Source organism: Malassezia pachydermatis (genome assembly GCF_001278385.1).
Source record: "Malassezia pachydermatis strain CBS 1879 chromosome Unknown scaffold1, whole genome shotgun sequence".
Taxonomy (NCBI): domain Eukaryota; kingdom Fungi; phylum Basidiomycota; class Malasseziomycetes; order Malasseziales; family Malasseziaceae; genus Malassezia; species Malassezia pachydermatis.
The window spans coordinates 1,398,130-1,422,348 of NW_017253138.1; the positions used below are offsets into that span (position 1 = coordinate 1,398,130).

The 24,219-nt window shown below is 59.0% G+C and overlaps 10 protein-coding genes across 10 annotated transcripts; 5 read left to right on the top strand and 5 right to left on the bottom strand.

The window, feature by feature from the left end:
- Positions 1–199: 199 nt before the first annotated feature.
- On the bottom strand, positions 200–3,368 carry Malapachy_3653 (eukaryotic translation initiation factor 5b; the record flags this gene model as incomplete). Its single annotated transcript, XM_018138116.1, has 2 exons — positions 200–3,188; positions 3,220–3,368. The coding sequence occupies 2 exons, from the start codon at positions 3,366–3,368 to the stop codon at positions 200–202; spliced, it is 3,138 nt and encodes a 1,045-aa protein (XP_017994200.1).
- A 168-nt stretch (positions 3,369–3,536) lies between these two features.
- Malapachy_3661 (ser thr protein phosphatase) lies at positions 3,537–5,630 on the top strand (the record flags this gene model as incomplete). Its single annotated transcript, XM_018138123.1, has 1 exon — positions 3,537–5,630. The coding sequence occupies one exon, from the start codon at positions 3,537–3,539 to the stop codon at positions 5,628–5,630; it is 2,094 nt and encodes a 697-aa protein (XP_017993492.1).
- Positions 5,631–5,770: 140 nt separating this feature from the next.
- Positions 5,771–9,655, bottom strand: Malapachy_3678 (hypothetical protein; the record flags this gene model as incomplete). The annotated part of the gene is made up of 1 exon (XM_018138140.1): positions 5,771–9,655. The coding sequence occupies one exon, from the start codon at positions 9,653–9,655 to the stop codon at positions 5,771–5,773; it is 3,885 nt and encodes a 1,294-aa protein (XP_017993547.1).
- Positions 9,656–9,787: 132 nt separating this feature from the next.
- Malapachy_3627 (bna3-arylformamidase) lies at positions 9,788–11,215 on the bottom strand (the record flags this gene model as incomplete). The annotated part of the gene is made up of 2 exons (XM_018138092.1): positions 9,788–9,826; positions 9,866–11,215. The coding sequence occupies 2 exons, from the start codon at positions 11,213–11,215 to the stop codon at positions 9,788–9,790; spliced, it is 1,389 nt and encodes a 462-aa protein (XP_017994037.1).
- Positions 11,216–11,592: 377 nt separating this feature from the next.
- Positions 11,593–12,392, top strand: Malapachy_3672 (integral membrane protease of the rhomboid family; the record flags this gene model as incomplete). The annotated part of the gene is made up of 3 exons (XM_018138134.1): positions 11,593–12,249; positions 12,275–12,359; positions 12,388–12,392. 3 exons carry the CDS (start codon positions 11,593–11,595, stop codon positions 12,390–12,392), a joined length of 747 nt encoding a protein of 248 aa, XP_017993549.1.
- A 224-nt stretch (positions 12,393–12,616) lies between these two features.
- Positions 12,617–13,193, bottom strand: Malapachy_3695 (rpb4-16 kd subunit of dna-directed rna polymerase ii; the record flags this gene model as incomplete). Its single annotated transcript, XM_018138157.1, has 4 exons — positions 12,617–12,689; positions 12,720–12,857; positions 12,887–13,085; positions 13,115–13,193. The coding sequence occupies 4 exons, from the start codon at positions 13,191–13,193 to the stop codon at positions 12,617–12,619; spliced, it is 489 nt and encodes a 162-aa protein (XP_017993647.1).
- Positions 13,194–13,324: 131 nt separating this feature from the next.
- Positions 13,325–17,319, top strand: Malapachy_3614 (kinesin-like protein; the record flags this gene model as incomplete). Its single annotated transcript, XM_018138079.1, is given in 6 exon segments — positions 13,325–13,645; positions 13,672–13,901; positions 13,928–14,282; positions 14,313–14,372; positions 14,400–17,293; positions 17,310–17,319. The coding sequence occupies 6 exon segments, from the start codon at positions 13,325–13,327 to the stop codon at positions 17,317–17,319; spliced, it is 3,870 nt and encodes a 1,289-aa protein (XP_017993970.1).
- Positions 17,320–19,576: 2,257 nt separating this feature from the next.
- On the top strand, positions 19,577–21,064 carry Malapachy_3665 (hypothetical protein; the record flags this gene model as incomplete). The annotated part of the gene is made up of 1 exon (XM_018138127.1): positions 19,577–21,064. The coding sequence occupies one exon, from the start codon at positions 19,577–19,579 to the stop codon at positions 21,062–21,064; it is 1,488 nt and encodes a 495-aa protein (XP_017993488.1).
- A 63-nt stretch (positions 21,065–21,127) lies between these two features.
- Malapachy_3683 (transcription factor) lies at positions 21,128–23,254 on the bottom strand (the record flags this gene model as incomplete). The annotated part of the gene is made up of 1 exon (XM_018138145.1): positions 21,128–23,254. One exon carries the CDS (start codon positions 23,252–23,254, stop codon positions 21,128–21,130), a length of 2,127 nt encoding a protein of 708 aa, XP_017993601.1.
- A 56-nt stretch (positions 23,255–23,310) lies between these two features.
- Positions 23,311–24,149, top strand: Malapachy_3606 (phosphoprotein phosphatase; the record flags this gene model as incomplete). Its single annotated transcript, XM_018138071.1, has 5 exons — positions 23,311–23,490; positions 23,524–23,555; positions 23,584–23,867; positions 23,893–24,011; positions 24,048–24,149. 5 exons carry the CDS (start codon positions 23,311–23,313, stop codon positions 24,147–24,149), a joined length of 717 nt encoding a protein of 238 aa, XP_017993926.1.
- Between the last annotated feature and the right edge of the window lie 70 nt (positions 24,150–24,219).

Consider the following 24,219-nt stretch of genomic DNA (forward strand, 5'->3'; position numbering starts at 1 on the left):
AAAGCACCGCACAGAGCCACGCTGCGTTGGAAACCTCATAACTAATTGTACAAAGTGCACTCAGCGCTCGTTCCGGCTAGGAATTATTATCGGAGGCTAGCTGCTATGCATGCACATGTATGACTCGCTCTCTAGGCCTTTATCTCGGCCCAATCCCTACAAAGCTGACTAAGCACTAGTCATGAACTTGTACGTGCATCTATGGAATGTCCAAGAGCGTCTTGAGATTCTTGATCAGACGCTTCTCCTCAATCGAGACGCCATCCCAGAAGTGTTCCTTGAGCGCATCAATGGACGCACGGCTGATCATGGAGTAAATCTCATCTTTCTCGTCGAGGTGACGGCCGAACATCTTCGGCGTGTCGTTGAGGTCTGGCTCAATACGCACAGCGACACCACCACCGACATCCTTCTTCTGCACGACATCGCGTGGTTTGTGGTTGATCTCCAGCGACGTCACGCGGCCGATACTAATAATTTCCTTCTTGCGTGTCTGTGGATCAGCTTTGACAACACACAGCGGCGTGCCCACACGCAGGGAGCCATCAATAATATCACATCCAAGAATAATCGGGTCACGCTTCGCAAAGGCAGCAATCGTGCGCAGACGGCATGGCCACACGGCAGTGCTGGCCGCGTCCTTCTTCTTGTTCTCTGTGATCTCGGAGCTGTACGCCATAAAGCTGTCAAACAGGTGGTAGATAATGTCGGCCGTGAACAGCTTCACACCAAGCTCCTCGGCCAACTTTTCGGCCTCCTTGTCGACAGGCACATCGAAACAAAGAATGCATGCCAGTTCCTTCGCCTTCTCCAGCATCGTCGCACAGCGCATCACATCACGCTTATATACAGGGCCAATGTTGATGCCACTCACAGGAATCTTGCTCACACGCAAGAACTCCAGCAGCGCCTCCAGCGAGCCCAGCGTCGAGGCCTGCACACACACACCCTTGCCGGACTTGTCGACCGAGTTGAGCAGGGATGTAAGGTCACTCATCACCTCCTCACGCAGGTTCTCCTCGTCGTCGTCGTCTGTGCACACCAACAAGCGTGAACCGGCCACAGCTTTGTCGAGATCCGGCGCAGCAATCTTGACACCCAACGCGGCCTTCACTTCTTTGTGGTGCACGTACGCACCACGCACACGCAGCTCCTTCAGTGGCTGCGGCGTAAGTAGCGCACGGATTTGTGTGACAATAGGGCCATTGAGACCACATACAACAATCTTATCGCCTTCATGCAAGACACCGTTGGATAATACCACATCGATCGTCGTACCGAGACCCTCGATGACCTTGACTTCCAGCACCGTACACTCTAGTTCCGAGAGATACATCAGGTTCTGGCTCATACGTGTCTGCGTAAGTGTGACCAGGAGCTGCAGCAGGTCTGGCACACCTTCACCGGTAATAGCCGACGTCGGCACCAACGAGACGTAGCGGCCCATGTTTTTGTTGTCGTAGTACAGCTCGGCATTGAGACCCTGCTCGGCAAACAACAGCTTGGTCTTCGCCACACGCTCCTCGAACTCGTTCTGTGTACCGCGGCTCTGCTGCGCAAGCGAGTCACGGAAGGCATTGTTCGGCGTCGCTTTCCAGTCGTACAGACGGTCAATCTTGTTCAGTGCCACAATGAATGGCGTCTTGCGGTCACGCAAGAGGCGAATACTCTCCAGCGTCTGCGCCTCGAGACCGTGCATGATATCCACCACGAGAATCGCAATGTTACACAGCGAGCTACCACGCGAACGGAGATTCGTGAACGACTCGTGACCTGGCGTATCGATAATCAACAGACCAGGGATCTTAAAGTCAAAGTCGCCATGATTGAGGACCATGGTCTTTTCACGCAGCGCTTCCAAAGGGAAGTAGGTAGCACCAATCTGCTGCGTAATACCACCCGCTTCGCCTTCCTGCACACTCGTCTGACGGACCTTGTCCAGCAGCTTGGTCTTACCAGTATCGACGTGACCCAGAATACAGCAAATCGGGCTGCGCAAGTTGTCTTCGCTACGCTCCTTCATTGCCTTTTCCGTACGCTCCTTGCGGCGCTGCTCTGCGGCCTGACGACGCTCCAACGCCATGCGCTGCGTCGAAGTAAGCTGCTCGTCTTCGTCCGAATCGTCGTCTTCGTCTTCGTCCGAGTCGTCCGACTCCTCTTCGACGGGCTTGGCCGTCTTCGCTTCAGGCTTAGTCGCCGGCGCCTTCTCTGCCTTGGCTGCCGGCTTCTCGTCGTCCGATTCCGCCTCCCAATCGTCCTTCACGTCCTCTTCCGACTCGGCTTCCCAGTCGTCCTTCACATCCTCGTCCGACTCAGCCTCCCAATCGTCCTTTGGCGCGTCCTTGGGTTCTTCTACAGGCGCCGCCTTGGGCTCTTCCTTGGGCTCCTCTTTGGGCGCCTCGACAGACTCTTCCTTGGGCGCCTCCGGCTCGCTCTTCGGCGTCTGCTTCTTCTTCTTCTTCGAGTCGTACACGACACGACGTGGCTTCTCCGCTGCTGGCTTTTCATTCTGCATTGCTGCCACAGTGATGTTACCACTCGCCAGGAGTGCAGCCTTGCGCTGCTCGGCCAGCTTCAACTCAGCCTTTTGCTTGGCAGTAAGAAGCTTACCTTCCTTACGCAGCTGCTCGCGCTTGGCCTTCTCCTTTTCCTTGCGACGCAGGCGTTCTGCTTCTTTGCGCTCTTCCTCTTCGCGCTCTTTGCGCTCTTCCTCTTCAATGCGCCGACGTTCTTCCTCCTCAGCCGCACGAGCCTCCTCTTCGGCCTTCTTCTGTGCCGCAATACGGGCCTGCAAGGCAGCAATCGCCGCACTGGGGGCCTTACGAGGGGCCGCAGCCGGCTCCGCCGCAGCCTTCTTCTTCTTCTTCTTCTTCTTCTTGTCGGCAGCGGAGCTGGTGGCTTCTTGGCCATCGTCGTCGTCATCGTCATTGTCTCCACCAGCCTGCGCCGCGTCTGTCTTAGGCTCGGCGTCCGGCTCCGGCTCGGCTGGCTTGGCGCCTTGGTTGTCCTTCTCTGTCGAAGCTGGCTGGTTCTGCTGCTGCGCGGCCTTCTTCTGCGCGGCCTGCGCCTTTTTCTTTTCCTTCTCACGCTCTTTCTTAAGACGCTCTTTCTCCTTCTTCGTCAGGAGACGAGGCGGCTCCGGGACTGCCTCGGCCGCTTCCTTCTCCACCTTGGCTTGCTCAGCCTCGCTGTGGACGTCAGTGGGGTGGAAGTACGTACGCTTTATTGGCGGCTGCTTCTGCCTCCGCAGCCTGTTTCTCGGCATCCACATCTTCGGGTGCCTCGTTCACATTGTTCTGCGAGACATCTTCGCCAAGATCCGCAAAGGGATCATCGTCATCACGGCGATTGCCCTTTTTCTTCCCCATCGTGGCGAGGGGACAACGTCGAAGGACGCGCACCGACTTTTCGCATTCACGTGATTCACGGCCGAAGTGGCACCGAGACAGCTGGGGCGACGAGAGAAAGGGAGAGGGGTCGACAGTGTGCGTGGCGCTGGCTCGAAGGACGCTTCGTATTCTACGCTCCGAAGTACGATGGACGCAGGAGCAGGACCACACACACGCACGTATGGTACTGGAAAAAAGTTTTCGTTAGGCGCACAGGGTAGTCATAATGCCCGTCGTCATGAATACACAGAGGCCGGGCCGCTGGCGGCTGACGGTGGAGCCACCCCAGCGCCCGGTGCGCATTCTGGCGCTACGTCGCACCATCGTCACGGGCCTGTGCATGTTATTCATGGCTCCATGGGCCGTATTGCATGTGTGGCTGACATTCGTGGACATGTCGCGCAGTTCAACCGCATTGCCGCGGAGACCAAGGCTTCGGCCATCGTGCACACGGGCGATTTTGGTTTCTACACACGCGACAGTGTCTCGCGTATGAGCGACCGCACGCTGGCCCATGTTGTGCAGTACTCGCCGCTGATCTCTGGCAAGCTTCGCTCGGTGCTCTTGGATAGTCATGAGCCGCGAGACGCTCGGCCCTCGCTGGGTCAGTCACGCGCGCCTTCGACGTTGCGGCAGGCGCTGGACGAGCACCCGCAAGTCACCTTGTCGGAGTTTCCCCAACTACTCACCCAGCAGCTGACATTGGACGTACCGGTGTTTACCACGTACGGTGCCTGTGAGGACGTGGACGTGCTGGAGCGATTGCGGTCAGGGGAGTACCAAGTGCCGAACCTGTTCCTTCTTGACGAGGCTACGACACATGCCGTTGAGGTTGGTGGTCTGCGACTTCGTCTGCTGGGTCTGGGCGGTGCGGTGGTACCGCACAAGCTCTTTGACAGGGGCGCTGCGCATGGCACTATGGCCGGTGGCCAAGGTGCTATGTGGACGACCATGCTTCAGATCGGCGAGTTGGTCGAGACGGCGCAGCATGTGTACGATCCTTCGGAGGTGCGTATGTTGGTATCGTACGCGTCGCCAGGTCGTGATGGCCTTCTTGCGCAGCTGGCGCATGCGCTGCGTGCAGATCTGACTCTGAGTGGTGGTCTGCATTGGCGCTATGTGACGAGCTACAATGACTTTGGCGTGTCCGGCTCGCTGGAGCAGTACCGTGCTCGTATCGCGCAGGCGGCTGAAGAGTTCCAGGAGATTTGGGACTCGGTGCGTCCGCAGGTCGAGGCAGCGATTGATCCCTCGCAGCGCCCGCTCCTGAGCCACGCACTGAACGTGGCGCTGCGTGTGCCGCAGCCACTGACGATGGGCGCGTCGCGTGATGATGCGTTCAAGCACATGTGGCACTGGAACCTACCGGATGCGACGCTGGGCTCCCTGGTCTTGGACGTGTCGCATGGCCGTATCGGGACGGAGATGAAGAGCGCCGGTATGAGTTTCGCCTCGCGACGGAACCGCCTCAACGGACCTATGCCGAAGGTGGCTTTGCCAGCCGCGCCACGTGAGCGGGCTCCTCCGTCGCAGGCTTCGTCGACGTCGACGTCTACGTCTACGTCTACGTCTACGTCTACGTCTACGTCTACGTCTACGGCCACGGCCGCGGCGCCTACCTCTTCGACGTCTACTACGCCGTCCGCGACGCAGTCGACTACGACGCTGTTCTTGGGCCACCTGGGCGAGGCGCATCCCGTGTCCGAAGACGATGTACGTGCGTACTTTGGCGAGTACGCCAAGACCATTGAACATGTCGTCTTCTTCCCGGCCGATCGAGATCGTCGTGCGAAGGACGACAAGGACACGCCGCGTATGCGCAACTTTGTCCACGTCGTCTTCCAATCGGACGTCGCTGCGACAGAGGCCTTGCAGTGCCGCGGACGTACGATCAAAGAGACCTCGGTGGTCCCTACGTTGGAGCGATTGGAACGCTCGCGTGCGAAGCCACGCGGCACAAAAGAGACCAACGCGGCCGCTGGCGCGTCGTCCTCGCCGACCGCGCCCGCCACGAACGCGAACGCAAATGCAACGACCGCGAGCCACCCCGACGAATCACGGCCTGTGTCGCAGCGGTCGCGCAGTGGACGTCGTGGCCGCGGAGGGCGTGGTCGTGGGCCTGCCTCGGCGGCCGACGATGCGAAGCCGGCGAAGGGCAGCGACGCTTCGGGCGCCAAGTCGCATGACGCGAAAGGGGACCGCAGCAGCGCGACGTCGACCACCGCACCGGCGGCGCCGTGATACCTTGTAGATTGGGAGTGGGCTACCGCCAGGCCAAAGCATGGCTTCGACCGGCGGACATGTTCGCCTATACCCCCCACCGCATAGTCACTCTACGCTTATTCATGTGAAAAGGTGATCGCTATGGTCTATGTACGTCGTTAGGCCGCCTCACCACGCCGCGTCTTGCGGAGCAGCTTGGAAGACGCCTGCGCCAGCGATTTCGGCGCTACACGTGGCTCGCCATTGAGGTCCTGATCCAGCCAATCTGGGAGCTCGGCGACGAGCAACTCGCGGAAGAGCGGCTGGAGTTTGCGTGTCGCCTCTAGCGTGGGCGGCCGAAGGCCGGGGCGTACGCGCAGCAATCGATGCTGCTTCGACGCGGGTTCGGCCCGAATCGCCTGGCCCAGGGGATCCGCGGCATCGAAAAAGGCCCATGGCACGTCTTTGCGCTCGCCGCCGCGAATGTCATCGCACGCGCCATCGTCCATAGCCTTGCCTTCTTTGCGCAGGAGTTCGGCGAGGAGTCCATCCACGTCGCGGAGTTCCTTGCGCATCTCGTCGCTGGGGATGCTTTCGTGCCACAGGCCAGACGACGACGGCGTATGCGAGAGCAAGAACAGACGACGGAACTGCAGCTCACGACGGATTTTGCTCCAGCGACTGTACTCAATCAACTGGTCCATTTCCTGGAGGATGCGATCGACGTCCTTGTCGGACAAGCGCTCGTCCTGCAGCATTTCGTCGAGGTTGACTTCAATGTCCTGCGCACGTCGGTCGTCAGGACGCTGGGGATCAGTGGTTGAGAGCGACATGTAGTCCAAGCCGTACTGGCACCATTGCCAAATGGGATCGAGGATCGGGGCCATTTCGTGCACGAAAAAGTAGATGAATTCATGGTGCTTGGTGGCCAATGCAATCCATGCCTCGAGCGAGTTGTCCGAGTTCTTCCGCACGTCGATCGCATCGTCCAGCAGCTTTTGCAAGTCGGCCAGCCGTCCGCTGAGATCGGCCGACTTGGACACTTGCCGCACTGCATCGTAAAACACATGCTGCAGCGAGTCCTTGATAAAGTTGACAAACAGACTGGAGCTCAGCAGCTTGGCCAGGCGCTGCCGATCATGCTTCTCTAGGAGTGAGCGGAGGTACAGCTTCAGCAGCGCAAATTCGCGCGCCTTGTTCACGTCGCCCGGCGGCGCGCCCCAACTGGGTATCGGCTTGGCATTCTTGCCTTGCGGTGTCGACGCCGGGTAGGCCAAGTCGGGCTGCGTACGATACGGCGATGCCGCGTACGCCGCCTGCATCGACAACACGTGCGATTTGAGGCCCGAGTCCAGGAGCGGCTCTGTGGGTGTGAGCAGAATGGTCGTCAACAAATCGTTGCCTGTCTTGATCGACTCGGCTTCGAGATGCGCCACGCCCGACGCGGTGCGCTGACGCACGTACGCGTCGACCTTGTTGATCAGCATCGATTCAGCCACTTCGCGACGCAGAGGCTCAATCACCTCTTTCTGCATCGTCGTAGCTTCGCGCCCAATCGCGTAGCCGATAATCCGCTGGAACAGCGAATCAGCTCCCATCGGCTGCACCAGCAAAATGGAGAGCACGACTTGGATCATCGTCTGTGCATTCGCCACCATCAGCGCCTGTCGAACAGCCCAGTACGGGAAGAGCGAGTGCGCAATACGCACAAAGTTGAATAGCGCATCAGCGGCCGGCGACTCGACCAGCAGCCAGCGGCAGACCAACGCGACGTGGATTCGGACCCACTCTTCGGCATTCTGCAGCTCGATCGGCAAGTTGGCCACTTGGCTCACTGTGAGGTACGACGTGATCTCCTCCAGACCCGTTTCCTGCTCGATGATCTTCTCCTTGAACGCATTAAAGTCGCCCTGCACACGCTCCGATTCACGCCCAGCGGCTTGCCACACATCGCGCTCTGTGTCCTCAAAGAGCGAGTCAATGAGGTCATAGTCGCGGTCCGTCAACACATACGGCCGCGCCAGGCCACGTTTCACTGTACCTGCCCCCCAGCCTTTGCCGACGCCCCATTCTTCTGTGCCTGGGTCGCCAATGCCAGGGCCACGCAGCTCATCCGTGCCACGAACACCCACACCACGCGCAAAGAAGAGACCCAAGTACTGCGTACCGACCAGCGACAGCATATGCGACAAGACCAACTGCGTCTGCTCCCGCGACGTCGACATCGCATCGTCACAGTACACTTCGTTGATGCGCTGCACACGCTTGCGCCAGTACTCCAGCGGCGCATCACGCAGGCCCGGCAGCTGACGAAGGTGCACTTGGAACATATGGCGCAAAATGAGCGGCTCATCAGGCGGCGCCAAGGACGCAGGCACTGGCTTGTGTTCCTTCTTAAAGAGAAGCAGCTTGGCACGACGCTCGCTTACAGGCTGACGCTCTGTGCTAAAGGGGAAGCCATACAATCCCATCATACCATGCTGGCCCAATCCCATCCACTCCTCCTGCACTTGCAGCATAACAAGCACTTTGACCAACATATGGCGCTGCATCGGCGTCATCATGCTTAGCTCCAACTTCGGGTGACGACGTCGGAAGGGCGTAATCGACATCAAGCGCCGCTGCTTACGATCCATCTCGGCCAGCTCACGCTCACGCTCACGTCGCTGCACTTCGATCAGCGCCTCCGATGCACGCGCTTGCTTCGCGGCCTCAGCTGCCTTCTTCGCCTCCTCTTTCTCCTGACGCCGTCGCTCCTTTTCTCCCAGCTTCTCCTGCTTCGCGGTGTACGCCAGCTCTTTCTTGCGCTGCGTGACCAGGGCTTTGCGTCGTGCTTCTTCTTCTTTCTGCTCTGCGCGCTCCTTCTTCTTCTGCAGCACAGCGAGTCGCTTCTGCTCGGCCTCGTCCAGCTTGCGCAGCGCCGCTTCCGTCTTGGCATCCGCCTTGGCCCGCTGCTCAGCCATGCGGGCCTCCGAGGCTGAGTCGTCTTTCACGCTAATTCCCAGGCCTTTTTGGCTGCTTCGTCGTAGACTTGGTAGCTTCGCAAGTCCACCCAGGCCCAGCAAGCGTCGCGATCGCGCCGCGTCCGTGCTGGCCGTCGTAGAGCCAGGCACAGGCGATGCATACGGATCCTGGTCCTGCAAATCACGCTCCAAAATCGATGCATGCTCTTCTTCCAGCGCATCCAGCCCAGCCCGACCCGACCTGGCATGTGCATGGCGCGTCGAGTCGCGCGTCCGTGAACGACGTAGAGAGCGGCGACGTGACCGCCCACTGTCACTGCCCTGCGACGAGCCGCTACGGCGTCGGTGGCGACGACGTGTCGAATCACCTGCCTCGCTTCGCTCTTCCGACAGCCCAGATGCCACCGAGCGGCTGTTACGACGGCGATGCCGACGAGACGATTCCGAGTGCGCCTGGCTGGACACCACAGAGCCCACGTCGTCCGACCATTCCGACCCCGTTTGGCTCTCGGCGTACCTGCTTCCGCTCTCACGTCGGCGTTCTCGGCGTTCTTTGCGTTCTTTGCGTTCCTTGCGTTCGGCACGGCGCTGCGCCTGCTCCTCCTCACTGCTACGCCGCGAGCGACGGTGCTGCGAGCGAGGACGGCTCGTCGAAGCTTCGTCCCCATGTGATCGTCGCGAACGGTGCGTGCGCGAGCGGGGTCGCTCTCCCTCCTCCGCCGTACGGTGCGAACGGCTTTTGCGACGGCGCGAGCTGCGCTCCTTGCTGGAGGACATCGGTGGCTCGATACCACTCAGGCCCACGGCCTCATCCGCCGCACCGCGCTGGTGGCTAGCATAGGCTGGATCCGTCTCCATTGTGGCTACACTTAGCTGCGAACCAGTCATGTATGATGCCACATCGGAGCCACTCAGATCGTAAAACTCGCTCTGCACAGACGAAGCACGTGAAGATCGTCCATGACGGCGGCTGCTAGCACGAGAACTCGACCGTCGACGATGCGACGATGTGTGCTTGGCTTCGACTTCATTGAAAGCGTCCTCGAGCACACGACGAGGACGCCTTCCGTGTCGCGAGGACGATCGTATCACGTCGGACATGACCGTGGTCGCTCCAGAAACGCTACGATCGGTCTCATTTCTCCCTCTTGTCTTCCACCCACATACTGCATGCGCCTGCGAGTGTGGGGTACGCGCAGCTTGGGGAGGGCATATGCATGCAGGCTACGTAATCTACGGAGTACGATCGTCCGTCGACAGGAACGGCTGCAACTAGATTGGTTAGCAGGAAAGTGGAGATGGGATACATACCTGGCGCAAGCGCTTCGACGCTTCCTCCATTTGATTGTCTTTGCAAAAGGCAAACCGAATGAAACGCTCACCGATGTGGGCATGCTGCTCGGAGTAGAAAGCGGTAGCAGGTAGCACGACCACATCACACGTCTTTGCAATAAACCAGCACACATGGTAGTCACGCGGCTTGCGTTTCACTTCCGGCGGAAGCTCAAAGTCTGCGGGAATCTGGATGCGCGACGCGTCGACGAGCACAAAGTAGCTGCCAAACGGCACCGAGTATGGCAGGCCCACCTCGTCGAGCACAGCCAATAGCTCATGTCGACGCACATCGTACTCATCCACCTGCTTTTTGAAAAAGTCACTGGTCTTGGCCAACTCTAGCCCCATTGCCGCGCCCTCGGCGGCGAGCGAGTTGACTGTAAAGGTAATGCGCAGGTGCGCCGTGAAAGCTGGGGTCACCAAATGAGCCGGACCCATGAGCCAGCCAACACGCCAGCCTGTGCAGGCGAACGACTTGCCGGCACTGCCAACTGTGATGGTACGCTCCCACATACCAGAGATGGACGCCATGCGGATGTGCTCATGACCATCGTACGTCAAGCAATCGTATACTTCGTCGGCAATCACCAGGATATCGTACTTGATACAGAGATCGGCCAGACGCTGTAGCTCCTCCAGCGTACAGACTTTGCCAATCGGGTTGTAGGGCGTGTTGAAGAACATCGCCTTGACTTTCTTGCTCGACATTGCCTGTTCAAGCGCATCCCAATCAAACTGCCAATCGTTACCCGTCGTCACGCGCTTGCCTGCAGGCGGAGGGATCATAGGAATATATACAGGTGTTCCGCCGTTGAATGTCGTCTCACACACGTACTGATCGAAGAAAGGCTCGATCAGAATCACCTCGTCTCCTGGCTCCAAGAAAGCTGTCAAGATCGAGTACATGCCTTCGTTTGCACCTGCCGTCACGGCGATTTCCGACTTGGTGTCCAGCTTGATGCCTAGATCCGGGCGCTGTACAGGCCATCCCTGGGCATCACGCTCCACCACACCCTCCGCGACGTCCGTGCTCTCTGGCGCAGGCTTGCGGAAGCTCGCCGAGTACATCTCACTGATCGCCTCCAGCAATCTCGGACGGCCACGCGCTGGTGAATAGTGATGCACGTCCACACGCTTCTGCACATCTTCGGCCATCTTCTCCAAGATCGCTTTGGGCGGCTGCCAGTTCATAAAGCCCTGGCCGAGATTCACAGCGTGGGGAAAGACCATAGGGCTAAAGAATGTCCATACATCGGCGCCACGCCCCAACTCGTCCTTCATGCGCGACCCATATTGCTTCAAAAATCGCGTCGGTACATTTGCCATATTGGTCAACAGGGAAGAGTCATATCGGCCCTGTGGGGCGCCGCCTATGGGCGTTCCGTTCTATCATCTGCACGTCGTGCAAGCACGTCATTGCGAGGGCCCACGGATTATCCAGCCCCGATCATCGGGCTATGCACTCGTGCGACCTACCTTCTCCAGGTGTGGCCTCCACCAGCATGGTCTGGGCGCACGGCTTGTGGCATGCACGCAGCGGCGTGCAGGCTTCCGGGGCAAGTCGCTCCTTTTTCACAGCGGCACAGACATGGCGTCAGCCAGCCTCAAGGATCACACGCGCACCTCGTGGTACCTCCAGGGGACGCAGCACACCCTTGTCGATCCTCGAAGCACGTGCGCCACCCGTATGGGCTGCCATAGGCATGGTCAGTACTGTCTCTGCCGTCGCCTATCTCGGCTGCGCGCACTGGAGTGTACGACATGCGGAAGAGCTCAAGAAACAGGACGGTGCCTTTCTGTCTCTTTCTGCGCTGTTAGGCGTACAAAAGGATATGGAGATGGCTGTACAGGATGAAAAAGCTCTCACATTGGGCCAAGGTTTGCACTGGCTACGTGACGCGACAAGTTTTCTTCCTTCTACGGTCGCGCGTCCATTTCTGTCGCTCTATGTATCATGCGCGGAAACTTACTTGAACTTGCCAAGTTACAAGCAAGCAGCCATTCCCATTATTGCTGTGAATACTGGCGTGTTTCTTGCTTGGCTGGCCGCGCCTCGTTTCGGTCGACTGGTATGGATGCGACGCTATTTTACTCATCGGCCTACCTCTGGACGCCTTGTGACATTACTTACCTCAGTGTTTAGCCACCGATCCATACCGCATTTTGTGCTCAACAACGTCGCGCTATATTCGGTGGGTAGCTGGGCGATTCAGGTGCTTCAAGCACGGCAGCTGGATGCCTACCCTGACGCTGGCTCCTTTCCTCAGTTCCTTTCGTTCTACCTTTCGGCTGGCCTCTTTGCCTCATTGGCCAGTCATCTTGTGACAGCCTGGCAATGGCGGATGGCCGCCGGGCTTCGAGTTCGTCCCCGTCTGACAGAGCTAGCTGTACGAAGCAGCCTGGGGGCCAGTGGTGCCATATATGCGGCGTTTGCACTTTGTGCGTGTGCCATGCCGCATGTCCAGGTCAGGTACGTCGCCTGTTTACTCACACGGCAGCTTGATATTTCTTCCGATGCTCACGGTCCCGATCCAATGGGGCGTAGGAGGGTATGTTGTCTCTCTATTCACACACAGGCTGGTCCTGATGGACATCATCGGTGTACTGCGCGGTTGGCGCATGTTTGATCATGTGGCCCATGTAAGTGGGGCTATGTATGGTGTGGGGTACTATATGGTGGGCACGCAAGTATGGACTGCATGCAAAAACTGGGCCGCTTCGTTGCCCTCACGCGAACTTCTGGATAGCAGCCAACTCATGTAGAAGAGACTCGAGCTGTGTATCATCCTTGCTAGCGAGACTGGTTTGGTAAGCCATTGTGTGCACGTACGTGGGAATCAATGTGCGGGCCTCATCTACGTCTGTGATCGAGAGATTTGCCAGCTGCGCCATCTCGAACTGGGACAGTTGCAATCCTTTTTCTTCATGGTCCTCCATATCTGGCTGCGCAGCATGCTTGATAAGGAGACTATCATTAGTACAGCAAGGCATACATACGCGCGAACTTCACGGATGGTCGACTGATCCTTGAAGCGGCTAAACTCTTCCGCATATTCCTTGGTTTTTTGCGTGACACTTTCGTTAGGAGCATGATATACGCACGCAGACTGACCCGTCTCACGATCAGACACTTCGCCTGGACGCGAAAAGAACAAATGCACTTCGGAGATTAGCAGACAACCGGCATCCTGAAATTCTGTTTCGCGTTAGTATGTGATCACATACCAGGGCCCAATTTGCCTACGCTCGCGTCCTCGACTTCAGAGTAGCCGCGGTGCAGTCGTTGGAATGCAGGCACGGCCATAGCGTCTCAAAGGAACGAGGACGTCGTGGTGCTGGTCGCTGTCGCGACGGCGCCAGCCACAACCTCCACTTTGCGGACATGGCTTGGGCTCGCATGACGGCTTCTCTCCACATCTCGACTCGACGCGTACGATGGCGTCGTCGCAGCAGGGTGGCCCATCTACGTCGGCCACGACGATGGAGGTCGACGAAGGGCCTCAGTATACTTGGCTGTATGGATTGTATGGTCATGCAAGTAGTGTGACGGCTGTGTCATTCTCGTACGATGGCTCTATGGTGGCTACGTGTGGGTCTGATCACCTTGTGCAGATTTGGGAGACGCGGACAGGCCGTGTATTGCATACCTTGCGTGGTCACACAGACGGTGTGAACGATCTATGCTGGACGCGTGACTCGCGCTATGTTGCGAGCGCTTCTGACGATCGAAGTGTGCGTCTGTGGGATGCCCACGAGGTACGTGTATAACTCGCTGACGACAGGGCACCTTGTTTCGCACGTTCCAAGGCCATACCTCGTATGTCATGTGCCTCGCATGCCATCCTCTTAGCACTATGCTGGTAAGCGGTGGCTTTGACGAGACCATTCGGCTATGGGATCTCCAGCGTGGGACGTGCCATCGAACGATTGCTGCGCATTCAGAAGCTGTGACAGATGTGGATTTCTGTGGTGACGGCACGATGATCGCTACATGCTCCAATGATGGCCTTATGTACGTGCATACATACTAACAGTCAGTCGTATCTGGGACACCAATGCAGGCATATGTCTTCGAACGTTACAGCATGACGACAAAGCCCCCGTGGCATCTGTGCAATTCTCACCGTCGTCCTTGCAACTCCTTGTGTCCAGTCTTGACAGCGCTGTGCGTCTATGGGATATTGCGAATGCTCGTGTTCTCAAAACATATACCTCTCATGTGAATAAGCAGTATGCCAGCACGGCGATCTTTGTGTACCAACGCGTCGGCGACCAACTGCAGGTGTGGGTCGCCTGCGGCAGTGAGGACCGCAAAATATACCTATGGGATGTGCAGACAAAGCAAGTCGTCGCGACGATCCCTGGCCACCGTGATACTGTGATCTCTCTTTCAGTACGTGTACCTAAGCCTGCTCACACCTAGGCACATCCTACGCTTCCGCTCCTCGCCTCCGCCAGTCTCGCGCAGGACGCGAGCGCGAAAGTCTGGGTGAATATAGTCACGTGATAGGGTCGTAGCGCGTCGCGCCTCGACGCGAGGCCCCAGGGATCGCGAGCACGACGACGACGACCGATGGCGTCTGTCCGGCGTACGCAGGTAGGCGTGCGTGCACCTGGTCGGACAGTATCGGCCGGTGCACCGCCGAGTACGATGTCGCGGCCTGCACCGCAAGGGCGATCCGTGTCGGCATCGCATATGGCCGACGAACGCAAGCGAGGTGTGGAAGCCTCCATGCGTGTGCTCGTGCGTGTGCGTGGCACGGCGCCACGGGAGGAGAGCGTATTTGAGACAGAAGGCACGCAGGGGACGTGTCTCACTGTTGTCTCAGAGACCCCTGCCACGTCTACCTCTCGTGCTGTGCCACGGTCGAAGACGTACTCGTTTGATCGTGTGTTCAGTGCCGAGGCCGATCAGAATATGGTGTACACTGACGCCATGAGTGTGATGCTGAACGATGTACTTTTAGGCTACAATTGCACTGTTTTTGCGTATGGCCAAACCGGGACCGGCAAGACGCATACGATGGAGGGCGATTTGTCGTCGTACATGGAAACGTTTGCTCCTGAGGCTGGTGTGATTCCACGGACACTGTATCGTCTTTTCCATGTCCTGGATGTGCGTGGCGACGACTTTGCTGTGAAAATGTCGTTGGTCGAGCTGTACAATGAAGAGCTGCGTGACTTGCTGCGCGATGAAGCCTCGTCCTCGTCGCACTCACAGCTGCGCATGTTTGATGATACCCGAGGTCGTGGCGTTGTGCTGCAGGGGCTGGAAGAAGTGCCGCTGGTCAGTGCAGAGCATGGCCTTCGCCTCCTGCAGCAAGGCAGTATGCGGCGGCATACGGCCTCTACGCGCTGCAACGATGTGTCCAGTCGTTCTCACTGTGTCGTGACCTTTACTGTGCAAGTCAAAGAGACGGGCTTGCATGGCGAAGAGCTTATGCGTACGGGCAAAATGAACCTAGTCGACTTGGCCGGCAGCGAGAGCATTGGCCGCAGTGGCGCGGAGAACAAGCGCGCTCGAGAGGCTGGGCATATCAACCAAAGTCTTCTTACGCTGGGCCGTGTGATCAATGCCTTGGTCGACGGCAGTGCGCATATTCCCTATCGCGAGTCTCGACTCACGCGCATGCTTCAAGACTCGTTGGGCGGTCGAGCAAAGACATGCATTATCGCTACGGTGAGCGACGACCGTGCGAACTTGGAAGAAACGCTCTCGACGTTGGACTACGCGTCGCGGGCCAAGTCGATCAAGAACCGCCCTGAAGCGAATCAGCGCGTAACGCGGGCGGCGTTGCTGCGTGAGTACGTGCAGGAGATCGATCAGCTACGCAGCGATCTCGCCGCGACACGCACGAAGCAGGGGATCTATATTAGCGAAGAGAACTGGGCGCGTATGGAGAAAGAGAAAGCCGCCTTGCATCGGCATATCGACGAGCAGAAACGTGCTGCGGATGTGGCTGCGAGTCAGCTGGCGAGTCTTCAGGAGCAGCTCGAGCAGAACACGCGGGTGCTGGCGAAGCGGGACGCCGACGCTGCGCAGATGGAGGCCGCCCATGCTACGCGGCTGCAAGACCTCGAGCAGGCACTGAGTCATGCGGCGCACTTGTCAGAGCAGTTGCAGGAGGAGACCAAGCTGCACCATGCGCATGCCGCGAGCGAGAAGCAGCTCAACCACGTCGCGCATGAGCTGCGGCAGTTGGCAGAGCAGGCGACCGCCGATGTGCATGGCCTCTTTGCGAAGCTGGAACGGCGCACGAATGCGGATCAGCATACCCACCAAGCGCTAGCGCACTTTTCGCAGCAGCTTCGCGAGGCGCGGCAGCGTGTGGATGCCAGTGCCAAGACCGACATCCCCCGTGCGCTGACACGCATGATGCAGACATGGGGCGAAGAGCAGGGGGCTTTGGAGCAGGCGCTGCAGGAACGTCTGCTTTCGTTGACGCCGAGCTTGGATGCGGCGATGCTCACAGATGTACGTACGTCGCTGCATTCCATGATCACGTCGCACATGCAGAGCCTGCACGAACAGCACAGTGCATCGCTTCATGCGCTCGTGCAGGCGGCTGAGACGCAAGCGGCGGATCTCACATCTCTCGAGAACGCGTACGAGGCGGCTACGCAGGCATGGTCGCAGCATCTGCGCGCCATGGAGCAGGGCTACGAGAGCATGGCATGCCGACAGCGTCGCAATGCCGAGACTTGGGCGTCTACACAGGCCACCCAGAAAGAGGCATGGCACGCGTACGAAGCGGCGATGGCCGCCCAAGCCGAGGCTGTCCAGCGTGCGTTGTCGACGTTTGTCGACACACATGCGCAGCAGTCACGTACGCTTGCGTCGAAGCTCCACGACGAGGCCAGTACTGAGGCATGGCACGCCTCGATGGCGTATGCGGACGACGTGCATACGCAGCTGCTCTCGCAAGCACGCACAGCTATGGCGACGCCGTACCAAGCATGGGACGATGCATGGCACGCCGTGCACGCCAGCGCGGCGTCTTCGCATCGTGCGCTGGCGTCGCATCATGACGTGCTGGAGACGACCGTGCCATCGACGTCCAAGCATATGCACCATGCGCTGGACGAAGCGTTGGCGCCTGTCCAGGCACAGTACGATACAGCGTACAATGCCGCCGAGGCTGCGTCGCACATGGCCGAGCATGTCCAGCAAGCCCTTGCGGCTATGGACGTGACCTCGGCGGCGGCGGACGTCGTCTCCGATGCGACGCACGCACACCAACGTATGCAAGCGGCCGCGTCTAGTATGGCGGAGCTGGAGCGTGCGTTTGTGCCGTTGGCTGCGCCTGCGCTGGCCTCGACGGGCGAGACACCGCAGCGTAGACCGCCTGCGCGTCTCCCGACATGGGGCACGGTGCCGCCGAACCGCCAAGAGGCCCTGAGCTGGTGGGACCGAGCGCAGGGAGCAGTGACGCCCCTCCAGGAGCGACAGCCGAACATCGCATCGTCCGCGTCATCGCCGTCACCGGCATCGTCGACGCCTGTCAAGACACCCACACGCACGGCCACGCAGCCTAGTCTGCGCAAAGGACCGATCGCCCCACGCACCCATGTACCCAACACACGACGCGGCATGCCGCCCACGTCCACACCACGCACGTAGTAGCCCTACCTAGTCTACACAAACGTCTTGCCGGTAATGCGCTCGTACGCTTCGCGGTACTTGGCCGCCGTCTGCGCCACGACCTCGTCCGGCAGCGTGACAGGCGTGAACGTACGTGCAGCCGCTTCGAGGCCATTCGCCTTCATCCAGTCACGGACGTACTGCTTATCGAAGCTCGCTTGCGGCTTGCCTTCTTTGTACGCGTCCGCGGCCCAGAAGCGCGACGAGTCTGGCGTCAGCACTTCATCCACAAGGATCAGCTCGCCGTCCCAGTTCGGCGTGTCAGGCGGCAGCAAACCGAACTCAAACTTGGTGTCCGCCAAGATGATGCCACGCGTACGTGCGTGCTCCGCCGCTTTCGTGTACAAGGCCTTGGCCACACCCGCCGTCTTGTCGGCCAGGTCCTGGCCGATCAGGTCGTACACCTTCTCCGGATGGATGTTCTCGTCATGCGCCCCCTGCTCGGCCTTGGTCGACGGCGTGTACAGCGGGCCGTCAGGGATCTGCTGACTCTCCACCAGGCCCGCTGGCAGCTGAAGGCCATGCACCGTGCCCGTACGCTTGTACTCTGACCAGCCGCTGCCGGTAATGTAGCCACGCACAATCGCTTCAATCGGCAGCACCTTGGCACGGCGAACCAGCATGGCGCGGCCATCGACCTGGTCTCGCACATCCTTCAAACGCTCCTGCAGCTCCGTGGGGAAGTCGACCCACTTGGTCGCCAGCACATGCGAGCCAATAATCGAAGGCGTAAGCAGATCGAACCAGAACTCAGAGAGCGCATGCAACAGGCGGCCCTTGTCAGGAATGCCATTCTCCAGAATCACGTCAAACGCGGAAATGCGATCAGTCGCGATAAACAAAATCGCACCGGCAAACTGGCCTTCCGTCAACTGCGAATCGTACACATCGCGCACTTTGCCACGCGCCATCAGCGGCAGCGGCAAGGAGGTCTTGGTCAACGCCATGGTAGTCACGAACCACGAGGCAGGCAGGCCAGCCTCCACGTGGAGGTCAGTGGGGCGGCGGGCGCTTGGCTGGGCTGGGCTGGGCTGGGCTGGGCTTCCTGCTTTGCCCTGCTAAGAGATAGACGATCGTGTGTCCTATTTCTCTACCTCTTCAACCACTACATGTTGGCTTTCGGGATACGCTCGTCAAAGAACGAGCGCCATTCACTCGCACTGAACGAGCTCGAGACCGACGGCTCAATAATGCCATTCCACAGCACCGTCGGCGTGACATGCACGCCCGTTTGGCGGCCGAGCTTGATCTATATAGGTAAGCCACGCCATGGATACGTACACAGTACTTCAGGTCCGGCACCACCTCTGTGCCCGTGTTGCCATCGTCCGAGTCACGCGTCAGCTTACGGATCTCCTGGCCTAGCGCCTCCCCGGACGGCACAGACAGCGTAGGCGTAGTGCCCGCCTTGCGTGGCTGCTCACTCAGCACATCCACAGCCAAGGCCGCCAGCTCGGAGCGGATCTGGTCCGCGGTCTTGTCATGAGCCTTGGACGAGTACCACCGTGAGCTCTCCCGCATGAGCGCCACAGAGTACTGGTAGAACGGATTCGTCTCGGGGTTCGCCAGCACGTCCGGATCGGTGGGCGCCAAACGAGCGATGGCCAAGGCCGTCTCATGCAAATAGGTCGAGGACGCATGCCATGGCTGCGGCACAGGTCGCAAGACGACGCGCACCTTGTTTTTGAATGGCGCGTCCTCGCCAAACAGCAAGGGACGCACTTGCTCATGGAAATTGATCAGGATCTTCGCCGAGAAGGGGCCTAGGGTTAGTTGCGTTGTCATGGTACCACATACAAAGATAGTCCACCTGCGCGAGTCAGTCGTCAGGATTATACGTACGTAGATCTCCAGTGTATGAGGCGCCAACGCGGAGCCAAGAGCCAGCGATTTCAAAGACAGAGGCAGAGACATCTAGATGGAAGTATGGGGCGAACACGCTCCGCTGTCCGCACGGGCCTCGGACGAATGGAAGTGGAGGCCACGCGCCTCCTGCCTCTTGCCTCCACGCCGTACGCCAACGTTTTTTTTTTCTTTTTGGGCGGATGCGTTTACCGCGTCGGACGCCGTATTATGCAGCGGCTACCGATGAGCTCACCTATGTGCATAGCCATTTGTACGGCGACAGATCGGACGCAAAAGGCGTAGACGCGGCGCTGGGCGTCGTGCGGTTGTGGATGCATCGTGGTGCATGCCCTCAAGCTGTGGAATCCACGGCCCTGCTCGTCGAAAGCATTCGACTGGATCAAGCGCACGCACCCACCTATGGTGTGCGTGCTACGTATGCCATGGCTCTTACGCGCTTTGTGAATAGTGTTGCGGACTCGTTCCAGACAGGCATGTATGCGCAAAGCATCGGTGCCATTGCCGAACGGATCGGCCTGCCTCAATGGCTTGTGCAAGTGCGTCACTCTGCGACCCATGAAGAGCTTCCTAGTTTGGAAGTATGCCGCGATGCTAGTGCCATTGCGCTAGGATGGCTGGATCAGCATTACTGGCAACCGACATTGCATACCTCCTTGGAGACCGACGGCGATGGCGGCACACACGACGGTGCGACAGCCGACGAGGCAGAGCAGGCATGGCACACGGCTGCCTGCGATCGCGCTGCGCAGCTGCTGCTCACATATCGAAACTGCGCACAGGCTGTACGTCGCGATGTCAGCTTAGCACAGCGATCGTCACCACCTCATGAAAAGGCCTTGGCGGACGTGGTGGCCTGGCTGCACGACGAGGCGGGACGCTATGCCCAACTTGCCGTGCGATTTGATACAGCGGAACGTTTGAGTGTAGGAGCGATGCATGCCGATCTGGAAGAGGCAGAAGACGACATGCCAGCGGCTGTGCTGCCTGTCGTGACCTTGTTGATTACACAGCTACTCGTGCCAGGGGCGCTGTTTCCGGCCGATACCAAGAAACGCCAATCCGTCGGGTCTGTATCGCTGGACGACTGGGCACCGCTTTGGGACGCCCTGCTGGATCGCCTACAAGCAGAAGTGCCTTTCTTTTTTCCCATGTTGGTGGATGCGCTCATAGCATCGCCTACCTACCAGTCTGTCGCCCATGCATGGGTAGCATGGTTGGCCGCACGCGAAATGACTGTCCCACTCGGTGTCCCGCGATGGCGCGAGGGCGAAGACACGGTCCTGACAACTTTTTCGTCCCGGGGCGCCCAACGTGTCCCCCTACGTCGGCTCGTAGTCCAGTATGCATTGGAAGCCGACAGCGAAGATTGGCATGTCCTAGCCCAATCACTCAGCGCGAGCGACCCCGTTTTAAAAGAGCGCGTTGCCCAACTGTGTGCTCTGCGCCACGTGGACGAGGTGACGACTATGGCCCCAGACGCCTGTTTGGCCGAGATGGAGGCGCGTGCGTCCACGTCGTCGCAGCCGTCGCTGCCCGTGGTGACGGCCATGGCCACAGAAAAGGAGGAGGAGGAGGCGGCGGCGCCGGGCGGATGGCATCGTGCGTCGGCGTACGTGCCCACGCCTATCGGGTGCTTGGCCGGCGAGCGGCCCAGCTTACTATGCTAACGGGATCCAATAACAGGCCGACGTACGCAAGCTTCTTTGTTTCGTAGTCTGTGGAATGTACTATTATATCACACGGAGCGTCCATACACTCCCTGCAGGCAATTCATGAGCGCCTGCCTGCTCGCCCAAGCCGACGTTGAGTTTTTGTAGTGCGTTGGCGGCGCCAATATCGCCAGCCGCACGAACTACCGCGACAAGGTCCTGGCACAGCACATGGCGGCCAGAATGGTATATCGTGCTATCATAGCCACGCACGAAAAGCAGTGGCAATGTACATTGCGATGGCGGAGCATCGCTATCCTGATCCACGCGTGCCTCAATGATGGATTTCAGGCTGGGCAACTGCACAGCCACTTCGGCTTCGTCGCTGTCCGGCAGCGGAGCAAAGGCAAGGATCAGAGGGCCCAGCGGACCGAGCCACACCTCCAGCGGGGCCAGGGCCGCGCCGGGGGCCCGCGCGGCTGCATACGCCTCACGCGGCGTTTGCAAGGCCGCCGAGTCGCGGACATAGAAAAAGTTCTGCACAGTCATCGCGAGTTTGTGGGTCGGTGCATCATAGTAGGGCATAGTCGTCACAAGGGGGAAGGGGGTAAGGGAAAGTCCAACACTCGGGGACGAAGTCGGCATATCGAGCATGTCCACGTCAATATACGCGTATTCAAAGTGGGAAATGCCGACCAGGGTCCAACAAAACGCATCTTCAGCCTCGTCCACAGGCGCTCCCGAGGGCAACGACGTGGCCTGGGTGGATGCAAATGTCAGAGGCAGGGAATGCGCATCATCGGTCGTCTCCCCTACTCGCACTGTTGTGTCGTGTGTCGGCGTGCCTGCGCACAGATAGGTGCGGGGCATATGCGCATCCAAGATCCACGCACCGCGATCCGAGGGCATGTAGCGCAGCAAGGCTACCTTTTGCATTTGGGTCACAGCCCCCCACGCACTCAGCTCATCGTCTTCCTGCCCTTCGTCTCCACCGCCATCGATCGGCGGCAAAATACGCCCACGATCGACCTTGCATACAATGAGGGGATCGGTCGCAGCCCCAGACGCAGGGTCGATCAGCACAATCACCGAGCCGTAGGTCAGCACACTTTCATCGGCCGTATCACGTGGCGCAGCGGCCTCCCGACGTGAGAGGAGTACCAGCCGGAAGGCCGTCCATGTACGACTTTGCGCTGAAAGACGCCCGTCTTGCGCACAGAGGTATTTGGTTCGGTAGGTCTGGGAATTGATTCGGTTGAATAGCGACACAGACGTGTCCTTGGTAATATGTGCAGACACATTGCGGGCCTTGGCGATGCGTTTGGACGGTTTGGAGATGATGCCAATGGGCGCCGAGTCAAAGCTGGCCCAGCTGGTACTGCGCACCGCCGCGGTTTCACCGTGGCCCAGTCGCATACGCTTCGTAGGCTCCGGGCCGTCGTGCGGTGCGAGTAAATGCAATTGCAGCCGGAAACTCTTGGCCTTGCCTGTCCCTGTGACATGGAGCTCCGTAAAGCGCGCATGCTGTGTGTCGTCCAACGGCGACACCTGCTCGCCCGAGAAGCTATCGCTATCTTCGCCTTGCACCTGCATGAGAAGAAGCGGCGCGTTGGGCGTGTACCGCAACGAGCCCGTGATATGTACGACAGGTGGTGGGCATAAAAACCGTTTCTCTGAGCCGTAGGATTTCTGTGCGACACTGGCATGAAGACACTTGATCTTGGTCATCATAGGCGACACGCCTGGCGGGACACCATGCGCTTCTTGCCGCATGTATTCACGCACGACGTGCGCGATCCGGCGTTCATGCTCCGCGGGTGTGCGTGTATGAGCGCGTTCACGAGGTGTGTGTTGTAGAACGGTGGTCGAGGTAGGAATGGGGGACGCTGAGGCCGAGGTTGAGGTGCTCGGCATGGCACCTGTCGACGCGCTGGACGACGCAGGGGCCATCCCTGTTGTTGCAGACCAGTCCTCTGGATCCAGCTGCAAATGCTCTTTTAGGTTGGCCATGAACTTTTCCAAGCTGGCCGCGGTCGTCGAGTCCAAATCAGGCTCGGGCATGGGTGGGGAAGCTTCCGAGCGCGTGGGCTCGGTGGGCGCCAAGAGCCTCGCAGCAAGCTCGTCCATGTATTTGGAGGCTACAGCCTCGGCATCGTCTTCCGTGACAGACACGTCCGGGGGGACATGTGCCGGTGTTGAGGGATCCATGCGCAACGTCTTCACTGCTTTCCGCGACTCATCGCGTCGCCTGACAACCCGGGCCGATGACGATTCACCTCTTTTTTTTTTGGCCAGCTTGCCCCCCTTCCCCCTCCACACGTCCTCGCCGACGCGCTGGTCGGCCGCGAGCGAGCCGTTTCACGTTCATCTCGTTGGTGCGTATGGCGTCCGAGTCGGAGCCGCGTGGGCACGTCGCCTTTTGCGTTGTATGCGCCAGCAATCAGGTATGTATAGGTGTAGGTGTCACTCATGCCTAGAATCGGTCCATGTCGGCCCACAACTCATTAAAGTACGTGGCTCGCGTCCACTCACCCCAGGAACGCTGGCTTTCAAGTGACATCGGCAGGGACAGGCTCCGCGGTACGATTGCCTGGCCCTTCCATTGACAAGCCCAATATCTATTCGTTCGGTACACCGTACGAAGTTATGTTCCAAGATTTGTTGAAAAAAGATCCAAAACTGTACGAGGCCAATGGCCTCTTACCTATGCTGGATCGGAACCGCAAAATCAAAACGGCCCCAGAACGATGGCATGAAAGTCGTCGTGTGGCCGATGTGGTCATTACATGCGAAGAGCGGTGCTTTGATAGCGTGTGTGAAGGTACGTGCCTATCCACTTACATCAGACCTGCTGAGCCGACGGCACGAACTCAATCGACCTGTGCATGTCATCAATGTCGAAATCAAAGACAACCATGAAGAGGCACAAAAAGCCGCCAAAGCCATCCTGGAGCTGGCTGATCAGGTACGTCCTTTGTTGCCTGTGTCCCTGACGTGCTAGATTGAACGCGCGCATGATCTCGACGAGGATATGGATACTATCTTAGAGGAGCAGCAGCAGCGCTACGTGTACCCTCTGCTGCACACTGTAGCATTCTATTAGGTCTGTACATCGATGGAATTTTTTTGTGGGACAAGAGGGCGGCGTGGGAGAGGAGGCCGAACGGCGGTCC